Below are 23,647 nucleotides of genomic sequence, written 5' to 3' on the forward strand. Positions count from 1 at the left end.
TCTCGCATTTTCTAAAAAAAATATGAGGTGTCATATTTTTAAAGCTCTGTCTGTACTAATCCTACAATCAATAAGTGTTCTTTAAATAGTTCTAACTAACGTATTTTGCAATAATAACCTACAGTGGATCCCGCTTGGGTTTCCAAAATTTTAATGACGTTTTTCCAAAGTAAAACTTTTTGAAAAATAAAAATTATCTCTCAATTTTGCAAATACAAAAAAGAATTACACGTTATGGCAAAATAAACGTATTTAAACTTTGTTGTACAAAAAAAACAAGTAGAATTTAATTTAAACTTAATTTATCATTGCTTTTTATACAGAATATTGCAATAGTGGTAGGTGAACATAGCCGAAACGGGGTGACTCAGGGGGTCACTCGAAACAACTTTTGTTCTACCTAGTTTTTGAAATTCGCGTTTTTTTTTTCTAAATAGTAAAACCTGACCTGAAAGCTTGTATGGAATTGCAAATAATTTTTTTTTAATTTTATGTTTTTTTTTAATTATCTGTCTGAGTCACTCTTTGCTCTTTCGCGATAGGTGCATTTTGCGATAGGTACATTATGCTAACAAAAATAAAATCTCCGCGGTGCATTTTGTGATAGGTACATTATGCTCCTGAACGACTTACAGCCAGCTGTATAAATATTTTAAGCAGTCGAAGTTTTTTAATAAGTGTGAAGCAAATTAATGGAAAACTTTCAAATCAAGCTTTTATTTTGATCTCGGGTCAGGGAAAATTTCTGAAATGGTCAGGGAAAGTCAGGGAAAAGTCAGGGAATTTTTTGGAGCATTCTGAGTGGACACCCTGATAATGTTAACATTGTGAAGTTTGATTAATTGAGACATAAATTACTTCTTACACGTACTACTTTATCTTGAATATCATTATGATGTCACATCACATATTATTATCTGCGTGGATCAGTGAAACCGCAGCCTTATCATGTTACTGTGGTAGCTATAATGTAAACTATCTAGCCAATAAGGAATACCGACATTCCTACAATGTCGGTAATGTGACATACCACCCTGTGACGAACAGCTACGATGAACCAATGCATGTATTGTGAACCCAACTAACGGTTATGGTGTCCCGATTGCCCCCAGCATCTTATTCTTTCCCATATACATACACGTGCGGAGCTGTTTACTTTAACAAGATTTATGATGACCATCGCTCAGAAACGTGATGGAGGACAGATAAACAATCATGCTGTAAAAATACATACAATGTTTGCAAATTCATAAAGCCGTAGCTCATTTACTAGAACTAGTATAGCTAGGGGCGTGGGTGACGACACTCCGACACGTAGACTAGCCAACATTGTGATGTCCTGTAAGAGTCACCATTCATACATCCCGCTTGGAGCCGCCGCTTTGCCACGCTGCATGAGTACTGTCGCGGCACCTGTCTCGCTCACTCTCGGGGATCGCCTGACGCCGCTCTCTCTCTTGCAGACTTCCATGCGCTCGCGCAGATCATATTCGCGGGCGACGGCCGCCGCTAGCCGCGCGCCCCGCGCCGCCTCCCTTGTGATATTAAGCTAAATAACAATAAGAAAACACTCTACGATAAAGCTGTGATCTCGAAACGATTTCCTCCTCCCATTAGTGTAGTACACAACGGCCTCCGTCGGCGGTGCGACTCTAGGTACATGACAGTTGCTCTGAATGGTTTGCTGCTCGTTATTAACTGTTCCCTTCCTGATGTTAGCTCCCCCCGCCCGCCTGCAGTAGTTGCATGTGTCTAATGTCTGGTAGTTAGCGAGAAATACCACCTTGCGTGTCCCTTGCCGTGGCGATCTCACCCCGCGTCTAACGAGCAGCAAACGTTCGGTCGAACCGCGACTGTAGGCTTTATTCCACACACCACACGGTCTACTCTCACAGCACTGGTCTCATTCACGGTTCCTCATGGCCACAGTAACATGTCGATCCAGAGGGTGGTATTTCACATAATCCTGTAGTGGCATGTGGGGGTTCAATGTAATTTCTGTTATTTCGTCGTTCATTTCTTCCAAACACATGTCTCTGGCACCTTATAATTTTATTTCATCCTCAACGCTTTGTGCAAAGCCGTTTGTTTGGACTCTTACGGATAATCTTTTAATAAATATTGGACTCTAATAGCGGTAACCTTCTCTCTTAGTGCATCTCTGTTACTGTTGGAACTTGTTAAAATGGCACGATGCTGGATCCTGTCAGTTTAATGAACTTGATTGTTGATGTGTATGCTTACAAAACTTCGTTGAGTTTTAAATGTGTTAATTATTGGATATTGTTTGTGTCGATAACACTTTCTCTTAGATATGGTATGAAGGGATTTATGTCGATTTTCTTGTTAAACCTGTTTGTTCCGGTTTACTGCATTTCCTCCACTAATGTGTTGTTTTCTGTTTCAGAATTCGTGACCATGATGACGTCGAAGTGAGCGGCGGATAGTGTGTGTGTAAAAAGCAGAGTATTTAAATATACATTTTGTTTCATGACACACAATATTACCATCGTATTGGACCTGCATTTCTCTAGTGTTTGCGATAAATTAAATATTGTCATCGTTTCAGTTTAATTAATTATGATGTAATTGTAATGGTATGATTATGACTCGGGGCAGCGGGCCTCGTCCGCCGTCGCCTCATTCTTTATTTAGATTTTAAAGTATTCCGTTAATTTAACGTTTATGTAAGAAATATGTAACCGTAGCGGTACAAAGGGAACGAATAGTTGCGTCGCAATGTGATGGTATCGTGCATGGTGTCGTCGGCTCATTATTTATATTTGTGTATATTTGTGATGTCGTGGCGACGGGCGCCCCTGGGCCCGGCACCCCCAAACATTTTAAATGTTAATTTTTTTCAAGTATGAGATATTTATAAAGTACGTGATGATAAAAGTTTAAAAAATCCTAAAAAAAATATACAAAGCCTATTAGTGTGTGATTGCGTGCCGGCGCAGGCTAGCGGCCGCGGCGGCTGCCGGTCCGGCCACCCCGCCGGGCCGGCCACACCGCCGCCCGCCACGCCGCGCGCCGGCACCTCTAGAGGTCTTATAGCGCTCAGTACGCCCACTCTGTACATTAATGATCATAATAAATGTTTAAATTTAACTAACTCAATAAACGAATGATTAGATTTATCGGTAACTGCATTTGTATCTGTAAATGACTCGATAAATATTATATTTCTATTGTTGGTGAAACTTATTCTATCGAAACGGGAAGTAATCCGCTCTGTTATCTCTTACCACCCTCGATTCATTCTGTTATTAAATTATACAAAAGACATACTGAAAATAAATGTTTCTTCATTTTTAGGTCAATAAGTATCAGTGTTTCATTTCCCTCGTTCGTTCCGCCAGGTCCCGCTATCGCCTTCCTCCTCATATCAATGTCGCGGTGTTCATCCAGTTATTGTATCACCTCATTGTCGAATTAATTAATCTCCTACCTAAATAACATTTCACTACGATTGTAAGAAATCTGCTGAACCATCTCTTCAATCTTTAATTTCGCAATCTACGGTTAATCTTTTAAGAAATAAAATACGAAAACTACAATATCTTATTTTATTTCTATATCCCCCCTTGTTTATGGATGAACAGACTAGATTTGTTGGCTTGCTAAGTAAATAAAGTAGGTAGAAATTTAATGTTTTTTTACATACATAGGTAATTGACAATAAAAAACTTTAGGCTTTGTCAGGTTTCTAATAATTGAATGATACTGCCAAACCTTGTAATGCTTTACTTCTGCAGCCCGAATATAGGTTGCTGCCATGCTAATTTAACCATATAGTTATTACAGTGCTGATGGGCCTTTGCTTTTACATAACAAAATAAGTTAACCACAAGACTAGACAAAGATAAGGTATTGTATAAACAGTGCAGTATACTCTATTTTATCTGCCCTATAGTATGATGCGGGTGACATCTATCAGCTAGAAACAATACTAAGCTGAACTAAAATATTGCCCCATATGACTTGTAGTTCCTGCCTTTGCCGTAAAACTTAAGTGGTGGCGCGGACTCTAACCAAGCTAATATTCCCAAGGACTTTGTATTCCTAGCTGGGAGTTGTCACCCGCATCATACTACAGCGCAAATACTGTAATAAGCTATCATCAGTCTTCTAATCCTTATTCGCGCACGGCGACGGATCCGATTCTTTCTTGAGGCACCCCTTACTGATCTCCTCAAACAAGTATATGAGGGTGCGCGCGGGCCGGCCCGTCATGCGGCGCTGGTCCAGGTAGGGGGGCTGCGAGTGGGCCAGCTTACCCACCCCCGTGATGTCCAGGTGCAGCCAGTCGCCGCACACGAAGTTCTGCGGGTGAGAGGTTGGAAGTAAGTATGGAGTATTATGGTTTGTATTGATGTCTAGAAAATGTTAGAGTCCTTTTATAGACCCTAGGTAGAGTCATCGAATGTCGGAAATAGGTAAAGTAACAACAGGATGTGAACGTGTTGAAAAGTTGAACTAATTAACTTATTCTGTGAAACTTGTCAGTTGACACTCTTACTTCTCGATTGCGTTCGAAGCACACACAAAAAATAACCTATAATTTTTGATGATACTAGATGGCGCTAGTAGTAAGTTATCAAAATGGTGCATTCGTGAGTTGGTAAAACTCCAAGTGGTCGCATAACACTGAAGCCTACGCAATCCTCCTCTTATAACACCTAGCCCCATCTAGGACTTATTTAAACAATCACGAATAACATTATGATGTTCAGGGTGGATTCGACCAACGTCGAGTAACTTTTTACTCACGAGTAAACTAGCAGTTACTCGCGAGTAAGCCGATTTTGCATTCTACCAAACCCGAAACCAAGATAAGTAGCTTATCCCAAGAATAAAATGTTATACCGCCAAAATTGACCGTGTAACGAGCTTATCCGAGAGTAATTTTGTAATGGCGGCGGCACATCAGCTGATTAGAAAACCGTCATAATGACATATAAGCACATCTGTCAAAACATAAACAAAAGTAAGTTAATAGGCAAATTCTCAAAATAACAACAGCGAATAAAATATTAAAACATAAACTACATAATTTTTTAATAATTTCATACTATTATAATCCATTCAAACTAAGTTGGCATGTCATTTCTATTGCATGCTTTGAAACGCAACTATTTTTATTTTAGTTGCATTACAGTTTCGTTCCTCGTTCATTCAATTAATCATGGTATAACTTGGTAGAATGCAAATGTAGTTATCCTAGATATTTACTCGCGTTTAAATTTTATTCCGGTATAGTTATTCTCGTGTAAGATGATGTTTGGACGAATTCGCCCTCAGTTACATAATGAACCGATGGTTATGGTTACCTTCAAGAAGGCGGCGCCGAGGCAGGCCGTGGCCAGCCCGGAGCCCTTGTTGCGCAGGTCCACGGCTGGCTCGTCTGGAATTGAAAGAATAGTCTTTGTAGAAATGACGCGTATAGGTAAATTTATTTTGTATAGGTAGGTATTTTGTTAACATGTAGTGAAAGTGTAAAGATTAACCAGACCGATTTCAGTTGCTGACTGCACAGTTGCACACATACGGTCCGCCGGTCACCAAATACGTGACTCGATGAGAAAGTGCGAATTAAAAAGGAATCCAGGCAATTTTAATTTTTTTTTGGGATGATTTCAGTAGACGACAAAACTGGCATTCGGTGAATTGTTTGGACTTGCGTGCCACTGGGTTTTAACTTTTATTGCTAGGTCTTGATAAGTTGTCAGTTTACTGGTGATCTGCCGCTGGTAGTAGCCCCACAGCGGCAGGCGCCAGGGCCGGTCGCCGGCGCCGCCGCCCGCCGCCCGCAGCGCGCCCCACAGCCCCGCGTGGTTGGTGAACGCGCCGAACGCCCCGCCGCCGGTCGCTAGCAGGATGCCGTCTGGGGGTGGGAGGGAATGTAGTTAGAAATCTGGGTCATAGGTGTATATGGGTAACTAGCAGTTGCCGCGAGCTTCACTTCGCCTTAAAAAGTTTTCCCGTGGGAATACCGGGTTAAAAATAGCCTATGTGTTAATACAGGGTGACAGCTAACTCCATACCAAATTTTGGCAAAATTGGTTAAGCCGATTTGACGTAAAGAAGTAACAAACATTATGTTGAGTCCTTGCTCAAAAAAGGAGGTAGACAGAAAAATATTGTCTCCGCTAATTCTGCGATGCCGCGACCAGTTTCGAATGCGAGCGGTCAACCTTTGCACGTGGCGCGCGGAACTCCTAGATCCCCTGATCTGCTGAAGAACGTTTCTTCCTTCATAATTTGTGTACTGTGAAGCTAGCTAGCTATTTAAACTAAGTGTGTGCATAATAATTGTGCTGCAACTGCATCTTATACCACCAAACGGTGTGTGCACGTGGCGCATGCTGTGCTGGGAGCTGCCTACTATCCGTGATTGTGCGTGGTTATCAGGTTAGTGGAGACACTTCTCTTTACCTCTGGTTGTAGCACTGTATTCCTCATACCCTTTGCCGAAGTCACCTAGCCACCCTATTAAATACAGTCCACTAAGTGTTGTCCCAGTCCGTGTGTTGTGTCTGTGAGTGTGCACTAGTACGTACGTGTGAGCGTGGCCACGTCCAGCACGAGCGCGGGGCGGTGCGCGGCCTGCCCGTATAGCAGCGCGTCCGCCAGCACCAGCCGCCCCTCCATGTCCGTGTCCTCGATCTGCAACACACAAATACCTACTTAAAAAAACTATCACGAGATAGTTTAAAGCAAAGTCGCTTCTCGCAGCTGTCTGTATGTATGTAGGGTCTTAACCATAGACTTAGAATACGCCAATATATACTAAGTCTATGGTCTTAACCTATGCGTCAAAGTCGCGAGCAAAAGCGTAAGTGCCGTACATAAATTTGCGACACGGATTATTGCCGTTTTGGAATGATCTGCACGCGTAGCACAGTATGGCTGCGACAAGATATAAATGACAGCTAGTTGCAACAAATTGTGTGATACCAGTTGTCCTCACAAACGCTAACATGGCCAACACGAAATAATAGTAATAGTAATAGTAATAGTAATATATTTATTGCAACTATGTAAGTTTTACATTGGTCTTAAGATTATGTACACATGGTCCTTAACATAGTACCCTGTAGGGCATAGCAAGTTTAATTCTTATATCTAGGTAATAATATTCTAAGTAATACAAAGTAACAAATTTTAAGGTATTTGCTTACATAATAAAGATATAAAATCTACATTAAATTTTAACATTTATAATATTATAATCTTTAACATAAAAGTAGGAACTTAATTATTATTATTATTGTAGGTACTAATGACAGAATTATTGAAATATTTTGTTCATAATTAATAAAGATATAGGTATTTATAGTTAGTTATTTCAGTTTTCAAGTAGGTATTCATTTACTGAGTAATAGCATTTCTTTGTTAGTAGAGTTTTTAATTTGGAAATGAATTTACTATATTTTAATTCAGATTTAATGAAGGTTGGAAGTTTATTATAGATTTTTATGCATTTAAAATATGGGCTATTGTTAAAAATTTGCATATTTGATTGTGGCACTGACAGTTGATTTTTGTTCCTAGTGTTAATTTTATGGACTTCGTTTACCTGTTTAAATAACTGCATATTGTTCTTTACAAACTTGGCTATTTCGAAGATATATAATGAGGGTAGTGAAAGTATTTTATGTTTGATGAAAAATGGTTTACAGCTAGTTGTGTTTTGGAGATTTGCTATGATCCTGATACATCTTTTTTGTAGAACAAATAGGTCATGTACGTCTACACTATCACCCCATAGAATGACTCCATAACTTAACCATGCATTTGCATATGCATAGTATGCTGTGAGAGCAGTGTTTATGTTGGTGTTGACTTTTAGTACACCTAAAGAATAGATGAATTGGGACAATTTGCTTTTAATTATTTGTACGTGACATTTCCAGTTTAAATGAGTATCTAAATGTATGCCTAGTAACTTAAATGTGTTGACTTTCTCTATATTAGTTAGTTGCAGATCTATAGGAGCTTTTTGGTATGGCCTAAATTGGATCATTTTTGTTTTTAGGATGTTAATTTCCAGGTTGTGACAGTCTAGCCAATTTTTAGTTTGGTGAAAAATTTCTTTTAATTGTTTGTTGCAGTCATCTTCTGTGGAACTTTGGAGTAGTATTGATATATCGTCAGCAAAAAGTATATTATGGGTTTTAATATGGTTAGGTAGGTCATTTATGTAAACAAGAAAGAGAATGCATCCTAGGACACTTCCTTGTGGAATTGAACAGTTGGTTATGCCGGTAGTAGATTTTATTGTAGCTATTTGTTGGGCGTGGAGGTCGGTATGTTGTATCTGAACGTATTGTTGTCGGTTTTTGAGATAGGAACGGAACCAGTCGTGGGCTATTCCGCGCACTCCTGAATCGTATAATTTACTTAGTAGTATTTTGTGTGACACCTTATCATATGCTTTAGATAGATCTAGCAAAAGTCCTATGGCATATTTCTTTTCATTCAAGTAGTTATATATTTCTTGCATGTATTTATAAACAGCTAGTGTAGTTGAATGACGTTTTCTAAACCCGTGTTGATTTTTATGTAGCAAATTATTTTTTTCCAGGAAGGTATTAAGTTTATTAGTCATGGCTTTTTCATAAATTTTTGATATGACTGAGAGAAGTGCAATGGGCCTGAATTTATCCGGGTCTGTATCTTTTCTCCTTTTGTTTTTAGGTATTGGTATGATCTTAGCAATTTTTAATTTTTCAGGGAAAATTCCTTCTTTAAATGATTGGTTAATTAACCGTGTAAGGGGGTATTTCAGAATATCAGCGCAGCTTTTAAGAAGTTTGGACGGAATTTCATCATCACCAGATGTGTTTTTATTACCTAGGCTGTTTATTATTTTGAGAATCTCAGTTTCGGTAACTGGGTGTAGGAACATGGAGTGGAGTGAAGATGAAGCAGCGCGCGGGGGTGCGGGGGCGCGCGGGGGTGCAGGCGAGCCCGCCGCCGTCGCCGCCGCCGGGCTCGGGGCCTCTCCCACAGACATAAAATATTTGTTAAAACAGTTGGACACTAATTCTGGAGATTCAGTTACTTTAGCGTTTACTTTAAGTTTCATATTATTGACAGTAAATCCGGTTTGAGATTTTGATGAAGTGACTCGTTTAATTATTTTCCACATAGTTTTTGTTTTATTTTTTGATTCGTCGAATTCTTTTGCATGATACATTTTTTTTGAGGATATGATGCATCTTTTTAATGTTTTATTGTATTTTTTATAAAAGTCTTTTAAAATTGTATTATTACAGCTGTTAATATGACTCCTTAATAGTCTTTTATTTTTACAGGATTCCCTAAGTCCTTTCGTGAGCCAAGTCTTCTTAGGTTTTAAATTAATATTTATTAAAGTAACTGGAATATTTTTATTCAATAAATTTTGTAGCTGTTCAAGGAAATCATCGTAATTTTTGTTTGTAGATTTTGTGTCAACTATAATGCTGTCCCAATTTATGTTCTCTAAGTCAGCTTTGAATTTTTGTATATTTTTTTCATTAAATATTCGTTGGTTTGTATATAGTTTTTGGTTTTTATTGAATGTATTATGAAGTTTTAATTTAATTGTTACACCTCTATGGTCTGATATTCCAAATTCTTTTACTTGTGTTTGTATCTCGTACTTTTGGTTTGCAAATACTAAATCAATACACGTAGAAGAAGTGGCTGTCACTCGAGTCGGTTCGGTTATAAGCTGTTTTAAGTTACATGATGACATAATTTGATTTAATTTTACTGTATTTTGCGACATCATTAATGCATCTATGTTAAAATCTCCTGTAATAATTATTTGACATTGTTGTTCCTTGAATTTAATTTTATCAATAAGTTTGTTAATACATTCATAAAAAGTTTCTATTTGGCGGTCACCTCTATATAATGCAACAATTAAAATATTGTACATGGGTACCTCTACTGCACTTCACTACAAGCACCGACTTCACTGCATTCACTACAAGATGTGAGTTACAATTTTGACAGCGAGATTGGAAGATTTGTCTTATTTCCTAACATGGGTGTATAGTGCCACAAACTTATCTGTTCCGGTGACAGCTCAAATAAATCTCTAATATTTCTTAATTCTATAAGATTTTAAGTTTGCTCGTATTGTTATTTCGCTCTTGCGGTGTTAATAAACCAATCTAATGTTTTAAAATATACAATTCATTAGTGAGTAATGAGATATGGATCAATTTAGTTCGCTGTCACCGGAACAGATAAGTTTGTGGCACTATACCAATTTATCCACACATGTCTCAGTTTGACATTTGTTTAGGTAGCATTATATCACTCAAGTTCGAAGGTGGTGATAACATGTGACACAAATAATTATTTGTTTAGTTTTTGTTAATTTCATCCTTGCTCTACAAGAAGAGATGCAGGAATGGAAAATTACTATAATACTTATAGGGAGGATGATCCGGGACTCTAATAACCCGTTGAAAATGCTTTAAAAACAACATTTGTCAAAACACACATCCTCTTTTTTATTTGACTAAAATTATACATTAAGTATATTACTTATATGTAGGGGTGTTAGCTCAGACGGGTAAGCGCCCGCCCCTCACGGAAGAAATGTGGATTCAAATCCTGTCGCTCACATGTGCTAAGAAGTTAGATAGATAGACATTAATTTGTTCCACTTAAACATTTGTACAGTTAAATTAAGAGGCGAAATGTGTGTGTTGAAGCAGACCAAAAGGGAAGCAACTCAGCGCATATGTTTGCCCTTAGGAACAAACCACAGATTTTCAGTTGTCTCCCATACTTATACTTTAAGTTTGCCTATTCACGTCAAAGTATGAAGGTAATGAAGTGGCTAATTGAATAGTTTGAATGCTAAATATAGAGTTCACGAAATGTAAATCATATAAACTGTACATTGAATACATCCGGCACACCGGGCAGTCAGCGACTCATTCTAATCCTTCACCACAGCGACAAACCCTAGTCAGGCTTTATGATTTATCAACAACATGTGAACAACACACTAACTGAGATGAAGTGGCTAATTGAATAGTTTGAATGCTAAATGTGGAGTTCATGAAGTGTAAATCATATAAACTGTACATTGAATACATCCGGCACACCGGGTAGTCAGCGACTAATCCTTTCACTACAGTGACAAACCCTAGTCAAGCTTTATTATTTATCAACTACACACTAACTATAAAAAAATAAGTGGGTATGCTAGCATGTACAACTAAATTAAACGGTTATAAAAATATAATATTTTCTTTAGGTAAGTAAAACATTTATTAAACTTTTAATTAATAAATTATAAAAAGTATACTATTTCACACACCATAAAAGCATATTAGGTATTCTTAGTTATCAACTATCACAATAATCAGTCTGAACTTGGCTTATATCAGTCATCAAATGGGTCTCATAGTATGTATGCCAAGTTCTTCAACTTTTTCAGTTCGGTGCCGCTCGGGTTCATTGTATCACCACAAGGTTGCTGATGTCATCTGACCGTCTTCAGGTGGTTTCTGCCAACAAGAGCTCTCCAACCGTGTCTAGGCCATCAATTTCTGACCGGTTTTGACCATCTTCCGTCTTGCCTACAAGCCAATTTCAATGTTCTGTAACAATCAAAAATGTTTCATTAGATTTTAGTTATACTTACTTATGAACTAAGATTATGACTCCTATTGTCAGCTTCATCATCATCATAACCCATCACGTACCCACTGCTGGGGTACAGGTTTCCTTCCAATGAAGGAAGGGTTTAGGCCTAGCCGACCAAGTAGTGCCATGTGAAAAAAGTTTTTTGAGTTGTTTTGTGTGCATATGCCCAATTATAATAACATGTCACGGATACTGGCACTTACCTACTGTTTTTTTCCTTCCATTGATTATATAAATATTATTCAGTCAGGCCGTGGGACAAGCATCGAAGATGATATTCTGCGCCCGTCAGGATCCTGCCCGGGCTTTTTTCTCAAGGCCTTCTAGCTCCTGGGTCCGGGTAGACAGTGGGTGGGTCATCAGTCAGGTGGCATGCTGTTTTTGTTCTTCGTCTCAGGGATCCGATGCATCGACGGCTGCCGATAGCAGGAGCTCCCAAGGAATCTGAGCGTGCTTGGTCGGGAGCAAGCTTGGTCGTATATCATTTGATGAGACGATGTCCAAGAAACTCAATAAAGTAGTTTAATGAGCCAATATGAATCCGTGGGGTAGCGCAAAGCAAAGTAATATATTACCAAAATAATACACTCGAAACTCTCGAAAGCACCAAAAAGTCAAAATTTTCTTCAAGTTTGACGTTTGGTGACATTTTAATTGTCAAAAAACCATAGACAATACAAACAACAACCACAAATGAGAGGTTTTCGGAAAAAAATAACATTTGAAAAACTTATTTGCACAGAGCAGAAAAGTTACAGTGTCACTGGGACTAATGCCGAATCACTCAAATAAAACAAGTCCCATGTACACCCTATGCTAACATTTAAGACTGATATCAAAAAGTGACTCAATTTAATCAGTCACTTCACATGTTGTCTTATTATGGCCATACTAGCCGTGCTGTATGCACTTGTATCGCGATGTTTTCGTTCATTATGATATCATGGTATGGGGTGCACGAAAGGACCTACGCGAATTGTACTAAGTTACTTACGCTATTCTGAATTCTTTCACCAGCCTAGGCTGGACCATATCGATACTGCTGGACACGCTAAGAAGAAAATGGCATGAGACACCAGATTTAATTCATATTAAATGCTCCACGCTGTCGGATGGGCATGTAAAGCAGTCGGTCCTGCGCCTACCTCTCTCCAGTCGTGTCGAGCAATCTATCGTGCCATGGTTACCATTCAGGAGGACACTATATTACCTATTTATACTATACTAGCTGTTCCCGCGAGCTTCGCTTCGCCTTAAAAAGATTTCCCATGGGAATTCCGGGATAAAAATTAGCCTATGTTCTTTCCCAGGGTCTAGACCGTATGTCGACCAAATTTCATCCAAATCCGTCCAGTAGTTTTGGCGTGAAAGGGTAACAGACAGAGACAGTTCTGTTACTTTCGCATTTATAATATTAGTTAGGATTAGGGTTATAAATTATAATTAGTATATTTTACATTATAACTTATAATGTAACACGACTATTGCTATTTAGCTTGTACCATTATAGCTTGAGCTGTTTGGGCTGTGCGTTGACGCCCAATCAGTCACTTTCTTATTTTATAATATATATAAAGAGAGATTACTGACCTGTATGGAGAGGTTGTTGAGCGCGCGCACCATGTCGCCCACCTTCATGCACTGCCCGCTGATCATGTTCTCACAGAGCGGGATTACTGCCACCACGTTCACTGGCACCTATAGGGTTAACACAAGAGTTGTATAAGTGGCTGAGTGTGTGATCATCAGCGTTCTATCGCCTACTGATGGGTATGGGCCTCCTTTTATGTACGCCATCTTTTCGGTCCTGTGCCGCTCTGAGGTTATAGTTAGTAACCTAAAAGGAGGTGAACTTAGGGGATACTTCTGAACAAACCGTGTTGTCTGTGAGACTCCATTTACTAGTTATAATTATGCTTCTTAAAGTAAATAAATGATTTTGTATTTGTATTTTGTAAACCTGGTTGTCAACGAATTTTAAAATTGAATGCTTTGATCGAGGAACTCAGCAATCAACCATATGGTTGCTATATTGATAATGTTAGTGTAAACAACATAAGCTATGCCGATGATATGGTCCTGCTGGGTCCCTCGATCAACGCAATCACTAAACTACTCAACATATGCGGTGAGTACACTAAACAACACGGACTTGTATACAATATTAAAAAAAGCGTATACATGTTGTTTAGTGCAAGGAAAAGGGCTCAAAGTGTTTTACCTCCAGTTGTCATGAACGGGTCGCCTTTGAAAAGGGTGGCAGAATTTAAATATCTGGGCCACTATGTAAACGAGGACCTGACTGATGATAAGGATATGGATAGGGAGCGCAGGGCGCTATCGGTTAGAAGCAACATGGTAGCTCGAAGATTTAGTAGGTGTACTAAGGCAGTCAAGATTACGCTATTTAAGGCATATTGTCTGTCTTTTTACGCCTGCAGTCTTTGGGTGAAGCATTTGCAGAAGACCGGTCGCGCCCTGCGTGTCCAATACAACAACGCGTTCAGGATGCTGATGGGGCTGCCGAGGTGGTGCAGTGCATCGGGTATGTTCGCGGAGGCCCGTACGCCTGACTTTTACGCGGTCATGAGGTCGCGCGCCGCGTCATTGTTGCACCGCGTCCGCGGCAGCACTAACACCGTCCTGAACACGGCTGTGGATAGGTGGGACAACTGTTTCCTTAACCACTGGGTGCAGTTGTCACTCCTACCAAATAAAAAATAGATGTGTGTATAGAGTAATTTTTTGTGTGTTATGTAGTTATAACTAACATTAGGTTAAGATAAATGTAATACTAACACTTTTTTGGATCGTTGGTCCGTAATAAACGATTATATATATAAAAATCCGGTAAAATATGGTTCTCTATCATGGTATTGAACGAATGCGTAAAACATTGTTTATCGTTGTCATGAATTTAACAAAAAACATTTACGTGGAAATGCAGTATAATATAGTCAGCTGTATAAGTATAAGCTATACACTTTTGAACCTTGTCAAACTTATTAACTGCCTATTCTTTCATTCAAACAATGACGTGTTGTTTCGTTGGTAGTTGAATGAATCATTTCATCCTATACTGATGTCGATTCTGAAGGCAGAAATACTAATTTTAGAGCTGACAAAACCTTAATTTCTTTGTTTTAAACGCGACTCTACCAGTGTTCACGTAAATGTAATTTTTCGCTAGCAAAATTTATAGTTTGACAGCTTTAAAATTACAATTTCTTCCTTCAGAATTGACGTTATTTATTTATTTATATTTGGAACATGGAACAAGGACATAACTATACCTTCATCAGCGCGAGTGCCTTAATCGCGGCGAGCGCGACGGCGGCGCCGGCCATGCTGCCGCGGTTCTCTACCATGTCTTCAGGACGCTTCAGACAGAGACCGCCGCTGGAATACGAATATAAATATGTTATCATAAGCTCCCATATATTTTTCAATGCACGAGAGTTTATTATATTCCAGACTATTTATTTATTATAAGTATGCATAAGGCACGTTAGCAGCAAACTACAAACATTAGCTTAAAAATGTAATGACTATTCAATACGCAAAAAAGTAGCGAAGTGAAGGGAGCGTTGTTGTGTTGTGGCCTTGGGAGAGGCTTATGTCTCTCTTCCATCCAAAGGTTGTCTAGTAGAGATTGCTATAAGCAATAAGGCCGCCTTTTTGTACTGTTGTTATGTTAAAGTTTTATTTTGTATTGTTTCTGTTTTTTTTGGTACAAATAAAGAGGATTGTATTGTATGTCCAGATCGTTACGCGCTGATCAGGATACCTAATTTATATACGTCCAGCGCACCCTGAGCAGTCAACGGAAGACGCTAATCAGACTGGCCAATCCTTACAGCACGGTGATAAACCCCAGTCACCCTGTAGGAAGAAAATTACCTGTCGAAAGTAACCCCCTTGGCAGCCAGTAGCACCGGAGGCCCATCGGTGCCTCTATACTCGCACTCCAGAAACATGGGCTCTTCACACGAGCCGCGCGCGACAGCTAGAATACAATATAATAAAATATTACTTTATTGAACACTACATAAATCAGATGGATGACTCGGGGATGTCTTGGGCGGATGTCTCTGAGCTGGCCCAAGATCGTAAAGAATGGCGGCGTTTCACTTCGGCCCTTTGCTCCCCAGCGGAGATTGGGAATAAGTAAGTAAGTAAGTACATAAATCAGACATACAAAAAACATACTTAGGTATAGTCTAGCTAGCCCCCAAATTCATAAGGCTTTTTGACACTTTACGAGTACAATAGGATTAAAACAAAACTGACGTTGTGTTATACGAATGTCAGCTTTTTCTCAAAGTCAATTTTAACCGTCAAGACGTCCGAATGGCGTAGTGGTTAGTGACCCTGACTACTGAGCCGATGGTCCCGGGTTCGATTCCCGGCTGGGGCAGATATTTGTTTAAACACAGATATTTGTTCTCGGGTCTTGGATGTGCCCGTAAAATGGCAATAGGCCCGCCCCCTATTACATTGGGACTAACATAACACTCTGGCGAAAAGTGGGTGCAGCAATGCACCTCTGCCTACCCCGCAAGTACATTAGTACAAGGCGTGAGTGCGTATGTTGTCAATTTTAACCTTGTTGTAAATTGAAAATATGATATGAATTTGAGGGTAGAACTATTGTACAATAAGTGGCCTTATCGCTGAGAGCGATCTCTTACAGGCAACCTTACCCAGTAGCGCCTCCATCTTCTGTGCCTCGATCCAGGTGCGGTCGCGGCAGGAGACTTTGACGCCCAGCGGGCAGAGAGTGTCTAGGGCTGCCTGGAAAGGGAAAGTTAACTATGGGTTTTGTAGATTGATTAGTTGGTATAAGAAGGGAATAGCTCAGTAAGAGCGGTGGTAGCTCAGTCGGGTAAGCACCCGCTTCTGACGCCAGAGATGAGTTCTTTGAATTTAAGTACCTACAATGTTTATGATCGCTCTTACTGTGAAGGAAAACATCGTAAGGAAATCTGCATATCTAAATTTAGCACATCTAGATAAGTGAACCCAACAACCCGCAGTGAACCAGCGTGGAAGGAAATGGTCCAAGCATATACAGGAAGGGAGTTTAAGACCTTGGGGATATGGACAAATGTTCCATTTGAAAGACCCAGCCCAGCAGGTACACCCCCACAGAGAATAGGATATAATAGATCACAAAACACATTTAAGTACCTACTCTAGCGAGGAATAGATACCTAATTACTAAAAACTCTAAAAAGTAAAACCCTCACCTGAGCCATATCAACAGGCGTCATCTTATTAGCGGGCATATCCGACAAGTACCGCGCCCAGTTCTGCGCCTCGCCGCGTATGGACCCCGTGGCCCACGAGGGGTCCGGGGGTCCGTACATAGAGACGGACGAGACGGGGTCCCGGTCCGTGCAGGAACGGAACTCTTGGAACCTGGGGGTAGGAGGAGTTTGGGTAAGTTGGGATTCTTTTAAAATTAATTACTCTAGGTCATTAAGCGCATTTTTTTTTAAGTAATACTTAATACGTATAAGTCTGTTTGTTACCTTTATGTAAATAAATAAATAACCAGCAGAAGTGGTCGTAATAATGGCAACCGTGTTTTGCAATTTATGCTATTAAGCTAAGGTCCAAAACCAATTCATTGGCCTTGGCGGATGTTCTCCTGGGGAAGTGAGGTTACATGCAATTTACCACCCATCATCGACCGTAGGTCAGCCGCGTCGCACTCGAACCAAGCCTTACATAATTAAGTCTAAGGTGTAGGGGTGCTTACATAGAGACTGGGTTCCCTATATCTACCTGGTAACCTGCTGTTTATCTTTCTGCAAGTGCGCTAGAGCATATCCCGGGTTTAAATCTCTCATACCTAATCAAGTTACCGGTACGGGTAGATACAGGGAACCCGATTCTTTATTTAACACCCTTATACTTTGTATCTGTCGCAGGCATCTGGTTTAATCTCCTGTTTGATTGAACCACTAGCCCGTTCATTGGATGCCTGCGACTTATCTAGTACCTCCAAGCAGCCAGCGCGGCGGCCTCGGCGGCGGCGGCCGGCTCCCCGCCCGCGTCCACGGCCACGCGCGCGCACCGCCGCGCCGACAGCGCTTTCACACCGGCACCCACGCCGTGACGGATGTTCTCCTGGGGAGGGAGTGACGGTAGATATAAGGGCCTAGCTAGACAGACGGACTGCATTTCAACTGCAATCCAACTGGAAATTGCGGTTCAGGTGCAGTTTGAATGCAGTTGACACGGCTGCAATAGAACTGCAAACCAAACGCGAAGTCCGATTGCAGTTCAATTGCAGTCGGCGTGCAGTCGAAATGCAGTCCGTCTGTCTAGTCTAGACCCTAAATGTATCGGCCTAGTCCAAAAGAAGACCAATATTGCAGAGTATACTGATATATAAATATAATGATCATGGAACCATTTACACAGATCGGCTCAGAGAGGGGAGCAGATATATTTTTTCATGGTGGAAATAGAACCTTGATTCACTCTAGCAAAATTTATTTTGCATTTGAACACGCAGTTGGCCGCCATTTTGTGAAAGGTGAAAGGATTAACCAGGCAGATAAGTCGTCAGTCGTTGACTGCCGCATACGTATTATTGGATACAGTTTCTTCGCCACAAAGGAAGCTCCTTTTACACTCCCGCTATAAAAAAAAAACTCACTAATAATCTCAATGCCTCACCCGCTTCTCATCCAGCTGCTCCAGTTCGTTCCACCCGGCATCCTTAGGCCCGTAGCTCGCCAGCGCCACCGCCCCGTACTCCGGAGCCACGTCCGTGATCACAAAGGCTGTGCCCAGCTTCATGGAGCAGGATAGTCTGGAAACACCGGGCGGTATTTTAATAAGGGGTTAACATTTGCATCGACGAGGTGGCGGCCTATATACGCATTTACTTATAGTTTGAGAGGAGATATTTTATGATTAACCAAGCTTTCCTAAATGAGTTGGTTAAGTACCTAGTCCGTCAAAAGTTACTCACTCATTACTGCAACTTGGGTAGGTTAAGCGCCTACAAACTGGAAATTATTATTGCTCCAACAGAAAACTAACTCAGTAATATCATCATCAGTCTACAATAGCTCAATGTTACGTATAGGCCTCCTCATTTGTACGCCAATTCTTCCGGTCCTGTGTCGCTCTGGTGCACTGCTTCCCCATTTTAAGTATTAATAATAATAATTAATATTCTCTCACTCATTAAGCTTCTGGCTGACTTTCCCTCCGCTCTTCTGGTCGACCTCCGCGGCGGCCGGCGTCAGCTCGAAGCTGCCGCTCTCCTCGAACACGCCCAGCACCAGCCCCGGCTGAAACATGCATCATCATCTAGTCTAGATTCAGATTTAGATTCGTCCTTTATACACATTATCATCATCATCAGCCTATAGCAGTCCACTGCTGGACGTAGGCCTCTCCCAAAGCACGCCACTGGATGCGATCTTTAGCTTTCCGCATCCAATCATAACCAGCCCACCTTTCGCAAGTCGTCTCCCCATCTAGCCGGAGGGCGTCCCACACTACGTTTGGCTAGTCGCGGCCTCCACTCCAGAACACGTTTACCCCATCGGTCATAGGTTCTTCGACAGATGTGACCAGCCCACTGCCACATAAGCTGTGTGTGTGTGCACTGAGGGACCACATGTTTTTTTGTAGGTTTGGTAACTAAAACATTTAGTAAAAGTTGTAACTTAATTTGTAAAACGAATGCTGGAATTTGTAAAGAATTTATTCAAAAGTTATTCGACATTATTATGGTCCCTCAGCACAAATTTTTTTTTTCAAATTCTCGAAAAGTATTTAGTTTTGAGGAGTCCTTTGTTACTTCATAATTAGTAAAAATCATTTAAAGCTGTACACCTCGATCAAAAACATAAATTTACTTTGATTATATCGTATTCCAGTAGTTTTTATTTGTCTCTGAGGGACCAATTTTTATTGGCTTATAAAATACTAATTATGACATTAAACAACATAAGATTTTTGCACGATTTAGTAAAAGTTACAAGAAACGTTATAACAGTGAAATAAGTAGATAATTAAGTGTAAATTTCATAAATTTTCTATTAATTATGGTCCCTCAGTTCACACATTATAGAATTATAAATTCATTAAAATATCAAAAAATCCAAGGAAATCTGCTATGTTGCACTTATTACAAATTGGTTTTACTAAAGGAAAATAATCATTTATCATGGATTAATCACTCATTTAACAAGTTATTAAAAATATTCCAACTCCCCTATATTCCAATTTTAGGTTATGTTATTTATTAGGGTGACCGCACACTAAAAAAAGTCTCAATGAGTTTGTTAAAAAAAATTCATTATTGGAGAAACAGATGGCGTTGTCTGAGTTGTACTAAACTGTCAAACCCTCAGAACACAGATTTTGTGTCAGCTCACATCTTATTTCCACAGAGGAAATTCTATATCTGCCTCATATCTGCCCTCATTCATTATCTACAGCAACGACGTATGAAAAATAAACATTCTGTACTTGTAAATTAGACTAAATAGAAGTACTATTAAAAGTAGTGAGTTCTTATTCCGAGTTTAATACTTCAACCTCTTTGCTCTGTGTGCAATATTTGACAGTTCTGTACACTATGTTGTCACGACATCTATCGGCTTGTAAAATCTCATAAATCTGTCATAATTTGTATGAATTAGGGCCAGCGCGCGGGTGCAATTTTCTTTTGACAAACGTTCTGACGGCCGTATCCTTCCTTTTGAAATAATTGAAGAAAACGATATACTTACGTTTACGACGACAAATATTTGTAGTTACGTAATGTGTAACTATCACAGCCAATCACAGCAAATACCGCTAATGTCGGTAGGTGGCGCTTGTAAAACGTTGTACTCAACAGGACTGCATATTTTTTTAGCCGGCTAGGATTCCAGTTCATTCAGTAAAAAAAACCCAATGTACGTGAATTCAACCATATGCGATATCTAGCTGTTATATTATGCATAATATTAATTGTTACAGTGCGACAAACTTATGATGATGATGATGATTTATTGATATAGATTAGATGGGTTTATTAAAACCACAAGAGCGAATTACCACTAACTTTTCTTCTTGGCAAACTTAAAATCTTATAGAATCAAGAATGAAGAAATATTAGACATTTACGTGAGTTGTCACCGGAACAGATAAGTTTGTGACACTGTAACTTTGTGGCTTTACTTATATTTATGATGTCTTTCGTTCCCTCAGAAGAATACAGCTCCTATTAAACGACAGGCCGGTGGCCATCTATCGGACGATTTTGAAACTTTTAAACTGTCAAGTTAAATCTCCCATTCACTTTGATTCACTTCATAGACATAGAGAAAATAACACTACGTTTTATTCATAAATTTTTATAGGTAGATGGGTACAATATTTTTGTGTGTATGATCTTGGAGGCGTGGGGAAACTTAATCATCTACACAAAAAATTACTGTAGTTCAGTTATAGGGTCACTCTATATAAAACCATAAATCACATATTGAAATCTTTTTTAGTGTGCGGTCACCCTAATAAATAACATAACCTAAAATTGGAATATAGGGGAGTTGGAAAAAATTTAATAACTCGTTAAATGAGTGATTAATCCTTGATAAATGATTATTTTCCTTTAGTAAAACCATTTTTGTAATTTGTAATAAGTGCAACATAGCAGATTTCCTTGGATTTTTTGATATTTTGATGAATTTATAATTCTATAGTGTGTGAACTGAGGGACCATAATTAATAGGAAATTTATGAAATTTACACTTAATTATCTACTTATTTCACTGTTATAACGTTTCTTGTAACTTTTACTAAATCGTGCAAAAATCTTATGTTGTTTTATGTCATAATTAGTATTTTATAAGCCAATAAAAACTGGTCCCTCAGAGACAAATAAAAACTACTGGAATACGATATAATCAAAGTAAATTTATGTTTTTGATCGAGGTGTACAGCTTTAAATGATTTTTACTAATTATGAAGTAACAAAGGACTCCTCAAAACTAAATACTTTTCGAGAATTTGAAAAAAAAAATTTGTGCTGAGGGACCATAATAATGTCGAATAACTTTTGAATAAATTCTTTACAAATTCCAGCATTCGTTTTACAAATTAAGTTACAACTTTTACTAAATGTTTTATTTACCAAACCTACAAAAAAACATGTGGTCCCTCAATGCACACACACACACATAAGCTTACTAACTCGGTGAGCTATGTCGGTGACTTTATACATAGTATAATGTAAAGTTACACATTTATTTGTTGATTTTCAAGATATCTATTACGATCTACAACCAATAATTCACAGAGAAGAAATAGGGAGTGAAATTCCTCAAGCCTATTTTCAACTTGCTAAAACAAGTATTAATCGCTCTTGTGATGTAACATGAACATTTTGTAGGTAGGTACTTTTGGAAGAAGTGGGTAGTTTGAGTTTTGTGTGTCACCTTTGACTTCACTCTTTCATTGTGAAACTTAGGTATGGACTGCTAATTAGTTTATAAAACATATAAGGTATACAACTATACATGTTTAGGTATATTTATGAACTAGGTACTTACATTGCCCCCTTCATCCCGTGCCTCGGGGGTAGCCTCGGGGACAGGAGGAGCGCCACCACAGCGGGAGGCACTACAGCATGACCTCTTTATAATCGGGAAGTAAATATGTTTATGAACAACTCTTGATACAAATTTAGAAAATAACATGGTAAATATTTACAAAAAATATTAAAGTATAATTTTACAAAATAACTACATAAAGTTAAAAATAAAGCCTACTAGATTATTGTAAATGTTGATTTGGGCTATGAGTGGTAATAAGTTTTTAAATGTAGAATTTATTTAAAATTACCTACCTTGAAACTGCTGACACAAACTTATAGCTACACCAAGCTTACAAAAGTTTTCTTGGACATGGATATTTTAATACCAAAACACTTGCAACTCTTTCATCATCTTTTATTACCAATATTTAGTTTGAATGCTGTAGTTTTAGGCACATGTCTTATTGTCAGTGATATCCTTGTCTCTCTCGGGACCACACTTCCTTTCACAAAACTACTAGAACACATATCCAAGTTCACTATAGAATCATCTATGAAATCCTCTGTTATCTCCTCAATACTATGAAGGTAATACTCAAATAAGGCATCCTGTAGTATAAGAAGACTTCTCGGTTCCAGCAGTAATGAAAACCTATGGGTGAGATCAGTTTTACGGTCATCTTTGCTTGGCTCTAGGAACTTGAGCACTATGTGTGAGCCGGCCGATATGGTTGTGATGGTTGGGTAGAACAGGTTCCCATCTAGATGAGGCATAATTCCTTGTCCCGGCAGGTATTCATTCACTAGGACATGGTTTGGCCGTTTCCCGCTCATGACGTTGAGCTCATGTATCTTCTCCAGATACTGGTCGAGCCAGGGGGGAATGACCTCGGCGATCATGCCCTTGCTGTGCGGGACTCCGCCCCAGTTCTGCAGTTTCCTGTTACTCAGTTGCGTCCACTTTGGCTTGGGCGCGGCGTAAATGTTCGATAGTATGGCGCGCTCTTCTGCTTCTGTTATGAAGTTTGAAATGTAGTAAGCGGTTTCGGGTAGCTGCAATAATGAGCAAGGGTATTTGATTAAATTCTAGTTCTAAACCATTCCATGCTATATACTCTCTTGTGTGGTATGTGAGATGTGAGTGTGATTCGACCATTCAAAGTTATCTCTAACTCTGATAATAATTATAATTTATGATACCTTTTTCACTTTGTGTATTTCTAAATTAAACGTAGAATTAGCCATGTTTAAATTAGTTTAAATAATCTTTAATTCCAATTTCGATGTAAAAAAAGTTTGTAAACAAATGCAAATATCAGCGGCTCCATGGCATGGCTGACTGCTGACTGACACTGACAGTGACAGTAGATGTCAGTGTCACTCAATACACAGATTAACTTGACAGTGCAATGGTGTTAGGGGGTTCGG

At 39.2% G+C, this 23,647-nt stretch overlaps 3 protein-coding genes and 1 long non-coding RNA gene across 6 annotated transcripts in view; 1 reads left to right on the forward strand and 3 right to left on the reverse strand.

Moving 5' to 3' along the window:
• LOC105389559 (calmodulin) overlaps positions 1-3,327 on the forward strand; it is an 18,914-nt gene extending 15,587 nt beyond the window's left edge. For all 3 annotated transcript variants that reach the window (XM_038113313.2, XM_038113314.2, XM_011560690.3), the window contains exon 4: positions 2,408-3,327. In XM_038113313.2, coding sequence (XP_037969241.1) covers positions 2,408-2,436 — 29 coding nt within the window. In that variant the 3' untranslated portion in view covers positions 2,437-3,327. The remainder of the gene's footprint in view (positions 1-2,407) is intronic.
• LOC105389585 (cytosol aminopeptidase) lies at positions 2,494-22,503 on the reverse strand. The gene is made up of 13 exons (XM_048629556.1): positions 22,236-22,503; positions 18,868-18,977; positions 18,355-18,490; positions 17,672-17,799; positions 16,914-17,085; positions 16,368-16,458; positions 15,565-15,670; positions 14,958-15,063; positions 13,255-13,362; positions 6,564-6,669; positions 5,738-5,887; positions 5,334-5,407; positions 2,494-4,326 (listed from the first exon to the last, which is right to left on the reverse strand). The coding sequence occupies exons 1-13, from the start codon at positions 22,380-22,382 to the stop codon at positions 4,132-4,134; spliced, it is 1,629 nt and encodes a 542-aa protein (XP_048485513.1). The 5' UTR covers positions 22,383-22,503; the 3' UTR covers positions 2,494-4,131.
• Positions 11,263-12,479, reverse strand: LOC125490408. The gene is made up of 2 exons (XR_007267669.1): positions 11,868-12,479; positions 11,263-11,618 (listed from the first exon to the last, which is right to left on the reverse strand). It is a non-coding gene; the product is annotated as an uncharacterized LOC125490408 (long non-coding RNA).
• A 117-nt stretch (positions 22,504-22,620) lies between the features above and the next one.
• Positions 22,621-23,555, reverse strand: LOC105389560 (alpha-ketoglutarate-dependent dioxygenase alkB homolog 6). The gene is made up of 2 exons (XM_011560692.3): positions 23,420-23,555; positions 22,621-23,272 (listed from the first exon to the last, which is right to left on the reverse strand). The coding sequence occupies exons 1-2, from the start codon at positions 23,462-23,464 to the stop codon at positions 22,628-22,630; spliced, it is 690 nt and encodes a 229-aa protein (XP_011558994.3). The 5' UTR covers positions 23,465-23,555; the 3' UTR covers positions 22,621-22,627.
• Between the last annotated feature and the right edge of the window lie 92 nt (positions 23,556-23,647).

The sequence above is a fragment of the Plutella xylostella genome, chromosome 23 (genome assembly GCF_932276165.1).
Source record: "Plutella xylostella chromosome 23, ilPluXylo3.1, whole genome shotgun sequence".
NCBI classification, from domain to species: domain Eukaryota; kingdom Metazoa; phylum Arthropoda; class Insecta; order Lepidoptera; family Plutellidae; genus Plutella; species Plutella xylostella.

Excerpts from the sequence above, each read along its gene's own strand:
- LOC105389560 (XM_011560692.3), bottom strand. The coding sequence starts at position 23,464 with ATGGCTAATTCTACGTTTAATTTAGAAATACACAAAGTGAAAAAG. Across the intron at positions 23,273-23,419 it reads AAATACACAAAGTGAAAAAG|CTACCCGAAACCGCTTACTA; the intron begins GTATCATAAATT and ends TCATTATTGCAG.
- LOC105389585 (XM_048629556.1), bottom strand. The coding sequence starts at position 22,382 with ATGTTATTTTCTAAATTTGTATCAAGAGTTGTTCATAAACATATTTAC. Across the intron at positions 18,491-18,867 it reads GTCAGCCAGAAGCTTAATGA|ACTATCCTGCTCCATGAAGC; the intron begins GTGAGAGAATAT and ends CGGTGTTTCCAG. Across the intron at positions 15,064-15,564 it reads AAGGGGGTTACTTTCGACAG|CGGCGGTCTCTGTCTGAAGC; the intron begins GTAATTTTCTTC and ends TTCGTATTCCAG.